At 41.3% G+C, this 12,573-nt stretch overlaps 1 protein-coding gene across 4 annotated transcripts in view; it reads left to right on the top strand.

Moving 5' to 3' along the window:
• The window catches only part of adamtsl2 (ADAMTS-like 2), a 207,919-nt gene that overhangs the window by 99,523 nt on the left and 95,823 nt on the right, over window positions 1-12,573 (top strand). For all 4 annotated transcript variants that reach the window (XR_011956136.1, XM_072566134.1, XM_072566135.1 and 1 more), the window contains exon 12: window positions 724-827. Coding sequence is in view for 3 of the 4 variants with exons in the window: in XM_072566134.1 (XP_072422235.1) it covers window positions 724-827 (104 nt within the window). In the remaining variant the exon portion in view is untranslated. The remainder of the gene's footprint in view (window positions 1-723; window positions 828-12,573) is intronic.

The raw sequence follows: 12,573 nt of genomic DNA, 5'->3' as shown, positions 1-12,573 counted from the left end.
TGTTAGTAGGTCAGGGGATAGTGCAATATTGCACTAAGCTCCTCCTTATAATTCTTGAATCTTAGGTGGCAGCTGTGCCCAGAGCAGTTCACACAAGAAGCACTATGTGCAGACAATGAGCCTTTCCTCAGGACATGCATATTTACATGCTGCATTAGTGATGTTGTTCCTGGAATTGGTGCTTTTCATTGTTTGCCGTTCATGTCAGAGCTTCTGCTGTCTAGAGATTGAACAGGCTGTAACAGTGAGGCATATGAGCAATAGAACAGCTTTGATATTATGTACAAATTTAAAATATTTACGGTAATATCAAACTGTTTAAAGCAGAAACCTATCTAGTCAGATTAATAATTAGGTGCAATACTTCATTTTAGCCAAAATGAGAGATTCAACATCAAAAACATCCAGGTTTTTTCAATCATTTAAAAAATAATAGTTACCTGTTGGACTGGTATCTGAAAATTGCTATTGGAATATCAACCGTAACACATGATGACTAAAACAGTACATCTGTCTGCTATTTAAATGGTCTTTTGTTTCTCTAAAGCTGGGTATTTTTATTACATTCTCTCTGTTTCTAGCCAGCTGAAGCTCTGCTTGTAACAAGTCTTGGAATGCTTCTTCAACAGCAGGACAGGTAGGTTGGTAACACACATGTTTGTGCAGTGCTTCATCCTGTTACTTTGCTCAGACATAATTCCTTGCACCAATTATTTCTTTCAGGAATAGACTGAAGATGCTGAGAAAAGGCCTGGGAGTGAGCGCTGCTGACATGTACAGATGGAAGCTGTCATCTCATGAACCTTGTAGTTCCACCTGCGCAACAGGTATCCTGTACACATTTAAGCATTCATATCATGGAACTTGCAGTGTGATGGAAAAAGATCACAGATTAGTATATCTACATAAGTATGCCTTTAAGAAAGTAACCCCATGGTTTCAAGGGCTATCTTACAAAATCCCTGATGATACAGGCAAATTTGTAACTAATCTCACCCCCCTCCCACATAAGCACTTTGGCAAACATCAAGCATAGTGGTTGATTATTGGTGTGCAGAACGGACTACTCCAGAAAAACAGACATGTCTGTCACAAACACAATACCATCATCTTGTAACATTTTACTACTTGGATTCTGTCTTAATCAGAGGCTACCTATTTGGTTTCCCATCACCTGTTGGTTGGTTGAAGTCCTGTTTTAGAGACTAGTACACTTAATTGGAGATTTTGACTGGGGTTTCTCATGATAGACCAAAACAAGATTTCTCCCAAAATTATGTGAATCAATTGGGAGGGTTCCTCAGGAAATTTCCAGCTGTTAAACCTTCAGAACGTTCTAAGGTTGTGCAAAATGTTGCGTAAATGCAATGCTTTTTTCTTTACATTGTCCGAGACTTTATAAGCTTCAGCTATTTAAGAACAAAGAAAAATTACAGCACAGGAACAGGCCCTTCGGCCCTCCAAGCCTGCGCTGATCCAGATCCTCTACCTAAACCTGTCACCTGTTTTCTAAGGATCTGTATCCTTCTACTCCCTGCCCGTCATGTATCTGTCTAGATACATCTTAAATTATGCTATTGTGCCCACCTCTACCACCTCCGCTGGCAACACATTCCAGGTACCCACCACCCTCTGCATAAAGAACTTTCCACGCATATCTCCCTTAAACCTTTCCCCTCTCACTTTGAACTCGTGACCCTGAGAAATTGAGTCCCCCACCCTGGGGGAGAAAGCTTCTTGCTACCCACCCTGTTAATCCTCCTCATGACTTTGTAGACCTCAATCAGGTCCCCCATCAACCTCTGTCTTTCTAATGAAAATAATCCTAATCTACTAAACCTCTCTTCATAGCTAGTGCCTTCCATACCAGGCAACATCCTGGTGAACCTCCTCTGCACCCTCTCTAACACATCCACATTCTCTTAGTGATGTTTCAACCAGAACTGTACGCAGTATTCCAAATGTGGCCGAACCAAAGTCTTATACAACTGTAACATGACCTGCCAACTCTTGTACTCAATACCTGTCCGATGAAGGCAAGCATGCCATATGTCTTCTTGACCACTCTATCGACCTGCGTTGCCACCTTCAGGGTACAATGGATCTGAACACCAAGATCTTTCTGTACATCAATTTTCCCAGGGCTTTTTCATTTACTGTATAGTTCGCTCTAGAATTGGATCTTCCAAAATGTGTCACCTTGCATTTGCCGGGATTGAACTCCATCTGCCATTTCTCTGCCCAGGTCTCCAATCTATCCATATTCTGCTGTATTCTCTGACAGTCCCCTTCACTGTCTGCTATTCCACCAATCTTAGTATCATCTGCAAACTTGTTAATAGACTACCTATACCTTCCTTCAGATCATTTATGTATATCACAAACAACAGTGGTCCCAGCACAGATCCCTGTGGAACACCACTAATCACAGTTCTCCATTTTGAGAAACTCCCTTCCTCTACTACTCTCTGTCTCCTATTGGCCAGCCAGTTCTCTATCCATCTAGCTAGTAGATCCTGAATCCCATGTGATTCCACTTCTTCCATCAGCCTACCATGGGGAACTTTATCAAACACCTTACTAAAGTTCATGTATATGACATCTACAGCCCTTCCCTCATCAATCAACTTTGTAATTTGCTCAAAGAATTCTATTAAGTTGGTAAGACATGACCTTCCCTGTACAAAACCATGTTGCCTATCACTGATAAGCCCACTTTCTTCCAAATGAGAATAGATCCTATCCCTAAGTATCTTCTCCAGCAGCTTCCCTACCACTGACGTCAGGCTCGCCTGTCTATAATAATTACCTGAATTAACCTTGCTACCCTTCTTAAACAAGGGGGCAACATTAGCAATTTTCCAGTCCTTCAGGACCTCACCCGTGTTCAAGGATTCTGCATAGATATCTGTTAAGGTCCCAGCTATTTCCTCTCTCGCTTCCCTCAGTAACCTGGGATAGATCCCATCCGGACCTGGGGACTTATTCACCTTAATACCTTTTAGAATACCCAACACTTCCTCCTTATGCCAACTTGACATAATCAAACACCTATCCCTAACCGCAACATCTGTCATGTTTCTCTCCTCACTGAATACCAATGCAAATTAATCATTAAGAATCTCGGCCCATTCTCTTTGACTCCACACATAACCTTCCTCCTTTGTAGTTGAGTGGGCCAAACCTTTCTCTGGTTATGCTCTTGCTCTTTATGTATGCATAAAAGGCTTTAGAATTTTCTTTAACCCTGTTCGCTAAAGATATCTCATAACTCCTTTTAGCCCTTTTAATTTCCTGTTTTCAGATTGGCCCTACGTTCTTCCAAAGCCTTGTCTGTCTTCAGTCACCTAGATCTTATGTATGCTTCCTTTTTCCTTTTAGCTAGTCTCTCAAATTTATTTGTCATCCATTCTTTCCTAATCTTGCCATTTCTGTCCCCCATTTTCACAGGGGCATGTCTGTCCTTCACTCTAATCAACCTCACTTTCAAAGCCTCTCACATATCAAATGTGGATTTACCTTCAAACTGCTGTTCACAATCCACATTCCCCAGCTTCTACCAAATTTTGGTATAGTTGGACTTCCCCCAGTTTAGCACTCTTCCTTTAGGACCATTTTCCTCTTTGTCCGCAAGTATTCTAAAACTTTGGGAATAATGATCACAATTCCCTAAGTAATCCCGTACTGAAACTTCAACCACCTGGCTGGGTTCATTCCCCAACACCAGCACCAGTATGGCCCCTTCCCAAGTTGGACTATTTACATACTTACCTTAAACTATCCCTGATGCTCCTTACAAATTCTGCTCCATCTAGACCTCAGCATGAAGTGAATCCCAGTCAGTGTTGGGAAAATTAAAATCTCCTGTCATCACCATCCTGTTGCTCCTACATCTTTCCATAATCTGTTTACATATTTGTACTTCTATCTCACACTCGTTGTTGGGAGGCCTGTAGTACATCTCATTGTTATCGCACCCTTCCTATTTCTGAGCTCTGTCCATATTAAGTGGAATAGTAAAACGTAAACTCTCAAATTATATCCCTTCCTGCCCTTCCAATCAGTAAATATACTACTTGAGTAGCTGAGACAACCTGCTGACTTTCTACTCAGTTTAGAATTGAAAGAACATTTCCACTTCAGAGTGATAATATTTGTATGATGAGATCTGCCAATTCTTTTGCATAAAAAAATCATTGTATGCTGTGAAATAACAGTATAGTTAGAATGAGGCATGTCATATTTTACTAAATTACATTTAACTGTATTAAGTATCTACAAATTAATTAGATCATGCTTCTCATGATGTTAGGTATCCAGCATAGCTGATTATACCCAAGTATCTGTACCTCCTAACGATATATTACCTCATCCTATCTGTTTCATGTCGAATGTAACTTCTCATTAATATATTTAGAGCAGGCTCAGATCACTGATGCATGTAAAGGACTTTATGAATTCAACCTGATTGTTGCCAGTGGCCCACCAAAAATGTTTCTTGTGATTATGGGTAATAAAAATAATAATAAAACTGATGAAACTGTACTTCGAGAATACCAAAAAAATGAGTTAATTACCTGCTGCGTGAGCATATAAATGCAACCTTCCAATTCTGAATAACAATGAGTTATGCCATTGGGAGCACCTTCCTCCTGGTAGGTCAACCACATTGGCAAGATCAGGGTCGGTGCCAGACAAAGTGTGATTCAAGGTCCTAGGTGACAGAACAGGCAAAGGAAGACTCTGCATCTAACTATAAAGAGAGGAGAAGGCTGCAGCAAAAAAGTGGTCCCAATTGTTATTGTTCAATACGTGAGTGAAATCTGACCACAAGAACATGTGGACAATGACAGCACCCCAAGATCTCCATATTAAATAAAGTCATGTGCAGCCTTCTCTAAGAATCCATTTGACAAGTCCAATGATATCCATCGCCATTGGACAGTAGGCAACAGGGATGGGCATATGTACCTGAGAGTCGCTGGTCAAGAATCTGTTCACAGACAATAGAGACATGAAGAATCAGCATCTGTGACTGAGCAACCTCTTCAGGCTGGTGTTCTGATCCAGCTAATGTTATTATTGGACAGGTCAGATCCCAGACTGAAGCCTGACTGATGTTTTTTTTTGCTTCAGTCAAAATGGTCTTTCACTGAAATAGATTTTGTTTGAACGATAAAGCAGAAGTTTATTAACCAAAAGAAACAAAGGTAAAGTGGAATAAACCAACCTATTTACTGACAACACAAATTCAAGATTTTTAAATACACTGTAAAAGTACAAACACATTACTTCCAACACAAAATTCTTTTTACTGTAGTTATGGGTATTTTTGCTGAGCTGGGAAGTTGATTTACAGACATTTCATTCCCTATCTAGGTGACATCTTCAGTGCTATGGAGTCTCCTGTGAAGCACTGCTGTACTGTATCTACTGTAATTTATTTGGTTTCATTCCTGCGCCTTCCAGTTGCCAGTTCTGGTTGTTCGTTGTAGTGGCCGGTATATCGAGTCTATGTCTGTGTACTTGATGGAATCCGTGAATGAATACCACGCTTCTAGAGATTCTTCAGCTGTTCTCTAGCTTGTCCTTTGATCGTTGTGTTGTGGTCGAATTTCTGGTCCTCTTTAGCTGTGTGTGTCATGACTAGGGACAGCTGGTCATGGCATTTAGTGGCTAGTTGATGTTTGTGGATATGGATTTCTAGCTGTCTGCTTGTTTGTCCTCTATAGTGTTTTGTGCAGTCTTTGTGTGGAATCTTGCAAATTACATTTGTCCTGCACATGATTGATATCAGGTCTTTTGTTCTGGTGAGTCATTGTCTGCAGCTGGCAGTCAGTTTGTGTGCTGTTATGGATCCTAGTGGTCGGAGAATTCTGGCTGCCAGTTTAGAGACATTTTTTATTTAAGGTAGCGTTGTTAGAGAGTTAGGTCCTTATCGCGTTGCTTGTCTGTTAGGCATCTGCGGATGAAATTGCGAGATATCCGTTCTTGGCGAATATGTGGATGACACTTTTGTTATCATTAAAAGAATAGAAATCAAGAACACAAACCAGATTATCAGCACCATGCTTACAAGGGATCAGATTTACGAGAAAGGAGGAAACCAGCAATCAACTCCCATTTCTGGATGTGATGGTAGAAAGAGCACAGAACAGTGAATACACCACAAAAGTGTACAGGAAAGCCACACACCGACCAAGTCCTGCACCAGATCAGTAACCACCTCAACACACACAAGAGAAGCTGCATTAGGACCCTGTTCAAAAGGGCTACATCACACTGCAGCTCTTCCGACCTACGAAGGGAAGAAGAAAAACACGACTACAGGGTATTTGCTAAGAACGGTTATCCCCACAACTTCATCCGCAGATGCTTAACAGACTTAACTCATTAGCAATGTTACCTTATATAAGAAAATGTCTCAGAACTGACAGACTTCTCCAACCACTGGGATCCATGACAGCCCATAAACCAAGAGACACGCTCGGACAACAACTGACCAGGACAAACAACCTGATACCCATCATGTGCAAGACAAATATAATTTACAAGATTCCATGCAAGACTGCACGAAACACTATATAGGACAATCACAAGCATATCTGAGTATGACCATTCTCATCCAAGTACTTCACAGGACTGCTTATAACAAAGTAACACCTTAAAAAAGAGCCATCTCTCCTTCTAATCTGTGGGTAATAACATAGAAATGCGAGTAGGCAATTTGGACCTTTGAGCCTGTTCCACCATTCGATGTGATCAAGGCTGATTATCCAACTCAGTATCCTGTTCCCACTTTCTCCTCATATTCTTTGAACCCTTTAGCTCTAAGAACTAAATCTAACTCCTTCTTGAAAACATTCAATATTCTTTCCTCACCCACTTTCTTTGGCAGAGAATTCCATAGGTTTACCACTTTTTGTGTGAAGAAATTTCTCCTCATCTCAGTCATAAATGATATACCCCACATGCTTAGACATCCTTCCTACATTTACCCTGTCTAGTCGTGTTAGAATTTTGTAGGTTTTTATGAGACTGCCCCTCATTTTCTGTACTCCAGTGAATATGGTCCTAACCAATTCAGTCTCTCTTTATATGTCAGGCTTATGCCCGAAACGTCGATTCTCCTTCTCCTTTGATACTGCCTGACCTGCGCATTTCCAGCAACAAATCTTTAAGCTTTGATCCCCAGCATCTGCAGTCCTCACTTTCTCTTTATATGTCAGTCAAGCCATTCTAGGGGCAGTCTGGTAAACCTTTGTTGCGCTTCCTCCATAACCAGAATATTTTTCCCCTGTAAGGAAATCAAAACTGTTTCCTTACACCATGGCCCTGTACAATTGTAGCAAGGCATCCCTGCTCCAGTACTCATCCTCTTGCTATGAATGCCAACATACCGTTTCTCTCCTTCATGCCTGCAACTGCATGCTTACTTTCTGTGACTGTATTCAAGGACACTCCCCCTCATTGCACTTGCCCTTTTCCCAATGTATCACTATTCAGATAATAATCTGCCTTCCTATTTTTGCTAACAAACTAGATAACCTCAGATTTGTCCACATTATATTTCGTCTGCCATACATTTGCCCACCACTCACTTTGTCCAAATCACACTAAAGCAAGTCTGCATCCTCCTTACAGTTCATCCAACCAGCTTTGTGTCAACTTCAAACTTCGAGATATTACATTTAGTTCCCTCATCACCATCATACTATATATTATGAATAGCTGGAATTCCAGCATTCTCTCCAGTGCCCTACTAGTCACTGCCTCTTGGAAAAATACCCATTTATTCCCATTCTGTGCTGCTTGTCTGCAGTCTTACATGCTAATCTCTTATGTGGGGCCTTATCAAAAGCCTTCTGGAAGTCCAAGTAGACTGATCCATTGGCTCCCATTTGTCAACTCTATTAGTTACATCTTTGACAAATCCACTGGAGTTTTCCATTCATTTCTGTTTTGTAAATCCATGCTGAAACTGTGCAATCCTGTCACTGTTTAAGTGCTCCCCTAATCAGTTCTACTAGTTATGTCCTCTATGTCCTGATTTTTGTGCAGAAGACTTAACCAGACAATTTTCCACATTGTCAGGTAGATGTTAATATTGCGCCTTTAATAGAACAACTTGGTTAAGGGTGTAGCTTGTTCTGAAGTACAAATCTCTAGAACTATAGTCTGAATGTGGTCAGGGCTCATAGCCTTTCGAGGATCCAGTGTCTCAAAACATTTCTTTGTATCGCATGCAATAAATCAAATTGGTTGAAGACTGGCATCTGTGATATTGGGGATCTTTGGAGGAGACTGAGATGGATAATTCACTTGCCACTTCTGACTGAAGATTATTGCAAATGCTACAGTCTTATCTTTTGCACTGTTGTGCTGGGCTCCCTTGTTATTGAAGATGGGGATATCTGTGCAGTCACTAATGAGCAACATCCGCATTGACTATGAATGAATTTTAAGAAGTACAAATTTCCAGAAAGACCCATTTATGATGCCTTTGAGCTAGATGGATGCTCATTACCATTCAAGCACGTTGATGATCTGCCCATCAGATCTCAGCAAGGATTGAGTGACACAGACACTATGTCGATGTTTGGCTTGAACAAGGCCATAATTCATGGCATGTCAAAGTTTTGATTTAGAATACCTCCAAGTGCTTTGTATTTGTCCTTTTGGCAGAAGTTAGTATTTGTTCTGATGAAGCCATGCAGAGTACGCTTTATCAGCAGGAGGACACTTTTCCCATGCCATTTTCTGAAGTTCCTCTCCAGACTTTGGAGTTATGGTCAACCCGAGTGCAAAAGTGCCCAGAGGAGGATCTTTTGTTCTTTTGGAATAACAGTGAGGAATCAAGGTCAGAATAGGACTGTTGGTTAATATTTTGATTTGAGCCAAGTGTCAGGACATAAATACTGATGTCTGTGGTATATTGACTACAGCCAAGCTGGAGGTATAATGTCATGAGTTTTTCATTTATATAATTGGGGAGATCTGTTGTAGTCAGTTGCTACAGTGAAGGAATGGTGATATATTTTCAAACCTGAATGGTAATGTGACTTTGAGGTGAATTATTGTTCCCAAGCAACTGCTGTTCTTGTTCTTTTGAATGGTAGTGGTCATGGTTTGAAGATGATGTCTAAACAGCCTTTGTAAATTTCATCTTGTAGATGGTAAACACTGCTGAATATTTGTGGGTGTGGCTCCAGTCAAGGAGGTTGATTTGATCTGGGTGAAGTCAAGCTTTCTGAGTATATATGAACTGCATTCATCCAGGCAAGTGGGGAGTATTCTATCAGATTTCTGCTTTTACCTTGTAAAGGGTTGACTGGCTTTAGGAATTCAGGAGGTCAGCTTCTCTTTGCAGGATTCCTAGCCTCTGATGTGAAGTTGTGGCCAGATATGGCACATAAGATTACTGAATAAGATAAGAACCCTTGATATTGAGGATTGAATATTAGCATTAATATAGAATTGGCAAACTGATAGAAGATAGATTTGGGATAAGGGGGTGGCATTTTCAGAATAGCAACCTGTAACTAGTAGAATGCCACAGGGATTAATGTTTTGGCTACAATAATTTAATATTATATATTAAGGAGTTGGATTACATGAAACATCCTTTCTACCAGGACCTGTCAAGACCCCTGAGGAACTGTTTCTGTTTCTAAAAAGACACCTTTTAATCTTCTAAACGAGGCTGACAACTTATTCCAAGTATTAGTCTGGTAAATTCTCTGAACTGCTTTCAATGCATTTATGTCCTGAGAGTGTATAGGGCATAATTTCAAAATTTACGGATGAATATATGCAAAGACAAAAGAGTTGGGCGGCACGGTGGCACAGTGGTTAGCACTGCTGCCTCACAGCGCCAGAGACCTGGGTTCAATTCCCGCCTCAGGCAACTGACTGTGTGGAGTTTGCATATTCTCCCCGTGTCTGCGTGGGTTTCCTCCAGGTGCTCCGGTTTCCTCCCATAGTCCAAAGATGTGCAGGTCAGGTGAATTGGCCATGCTAAATTGCCCGTAGTGTTAGGTAAGGGGTAGATGAAGGGGTATGGGTGGGTTGCGCTTCGGCGGGGCGGTGTGGACTTGTTGGGCCGAAGGGCCTGTTTCCACACTGTAAGTAATCTAATCTAATCTAATCTAATCTAATTTATGAAACACTAACGAGGCTTCAATTGCGCAGGATTTGAAGCCTTTAGAAAAGATACAAGACATTTACCAGAATGATTCCAAAGCATGAGATTGTTGCAAGGACAAAGGAAGCTGGAGTTGCTTTCCTTAGAGAAGTTCACAGTGGTGCTTAAAATCATGAGAGACTAAATAGACTAGGTAGAGAAATGTTCCTGAAGGTGGAAGCGTTGAGAAATAGACAATGGCAATTCAAGCTGAATTGCAAAAGAACCAATGATGACGCGAGGAACCTTTTTTACACAATTGAACTTGCCTTCACCATTCTATTATGGCTTTCAGAAGGGAAGTGGATTAGGAACTGAAGGGAACGTTTGCAGGGATCGGGCTGGAAGGTGAGGATTTAGTTGAATTGCTTTTTCAAGAACCTGGTACCTACACAAGGTGTCAAATGGCCGCATTCTGTGATGTAGCCATTCAGTGAAGGTGAGGAAGGTGACCAGCCAGTCAGCTTTTTTGAAAACTGGCTACCGATGGTTTTGGGCCTTCATCGAGTCCAGCAGGCTGCAGATTGAAAGGGCATATCGGGTTACAGTCCACAGGTCAGGCCCAGTGTAGCGCCCCTGCTCGGTCCTAGTGCACCTCCATTCATATAAGGGCAAGCAAAAAGTCATAGAAGTTTCCAGATCCCTGGGAAAAGATCCGCAGGCACTGCTGCACAAGGGGTCAAAAATCATGTTTTTCCAGGATTTCTCTGCAGCTGTAATTCGAAAGAGGAAGTCCTTTGATGAGGTTAAAAAGAGGCTGAAGAACCTGGGCATCCAGTACTCCATGAGGCACCCCACAGTGCTCCATTTCAGCCACGAGGACTCAGTTTATACATTTGACTGAGCAGATAAAGCTAAAAACTTTGTAGACACTTTAAAATAGACAGATTGGCCTGAAGAATACGGTTAATGTTTGTTCTCTTTTCTATCTTTCCCCATGTTTTCCTTTCCTTTTTTAAATTCATTTCTTTCTCCCTAATAATTTCCTTTTTGGAAAGGGGGGAAAAGACCTTGGAATAAGTTGTTGCTTTTTTTTTAATAACTGGGTTTTCTGATGGGAAAATGTGTGGATGTTCTTTGTCGTCTCTCCTTTTTTTTGATTGTTCTGTTTCTCTTTTAGTCACAAGTAGGGGTGACATGAAGGCACGGATTAGTGGAGCGTTCATCCTGACTTTGTCTTTTTCCTGTTGATTTAAGGATCATCTCCTTGTTTTTTTTCTGGCCTAAGGCTGGGGCACAATCCGGGTTTGAAGGAGCTGTGAAGGAGGGGATGTGTACGGTGAGTGCCCCCTATGGGCAGGTGGAAGAGTCTTCCATTCAAGGTTTTATAGTCGATTTTCTTTGTAGTTTTTTGGTAGTAATAGTTGTTTATAGTTATGATAGAGTAGTTTTTGTATATAAAGTTCTTCGACTCTATGAGTCTTTATTTACTCATACTCAGCACTTTGTAAGCAGGGTTCTCCCTCTGAGGGGTTCAAGGGTCTCTGAAAGGGGATACGGCTAAGTGTCTTATTGAATTGTGCACCTGGAACATTAAGGGAAGTCATTCAGCTGTTAAAAGGAAAAAAGTGCTTTCTAGCCTTAAGAGGGAAAGGGTTGATATTGCTTTGTTGCAGAAAACCCTTCTTGATGATGGGTAACACCTTAAATTACAACAAGGGGGTTATGACCAGGTATTCTTTTCATCCTTTACGACTAAAAGTAGGGGAGTGGCGGTACTTATCCAGAAAATCTTCCGTTCACATTATTAGAGCAGGTGAAAGATGAGCAGGGATGGTTGTGATTCTTAAAACCCTGATACATGGGGAGGAAAATGGCATTTTAAATGTGTACTGTCCTCCGGCACATCCCCTCAAATTTTTAATTAGTACTTTCTCTAAGTTGAGTGCTTTTGGAACACGGCACATTATTATAGGGGGAGATTTTAATTATCTTTTGGATCCGACAGTGGACAGGATGCCTTGTGGGCCCCCAACTATTTCTTTGCAGTCCAAGCAGGTGGTTGACTTATGCGAGGAGTTGGGGCTGGTGGATATTTGGAGATGTCTTCACCCTACCGGCAGGTACTTTACCTTTGTTTCAAACCCACATAAATGTCACATGAAGATTGACCTCTTTCTGGCTCCCTCAACCCATCTGGATTCGATTATGGGTTGTAAAATTGGGAATATAGCTATCTCTGATCACGCGGCAGTATATTTGGAGGTTAAGGCCAAGAGTGAAGGGCTAGGTTTGCAGCACTGATGTTTGGACCCTTTTCTCCTTAAGGATTCCAAATTTGTGGAATACTTTTTGAAGGTGTTTCAGGAATTCTTGACTATCAACTCAGGCATGCCTAGTAGTCTGTCTATGCTGTGGGAGACTGCTCAGGCCTTTGCTAGGGGATTAGC

The sequence above is a fragment of the Chiloscyllium punctatum genome, chromosome 49 (genome assembly GCF_047496795.1).
Source record: "Chiloscyllium punctatum isolate Juve2018m chromosome 49, sChiPun1.3, whole genome shotgun sequence".
Lineage (NCBI taxonomy): Eukaryota > Metazoa > Chordata > Chondrichthyes > Orectolobiformes > Hemiscylliidae > Chiloscyllium > Chiloscyllium punctatum.
This window is presented reverse-complemented; position numbering and strand designations above follow the sequence as displayed.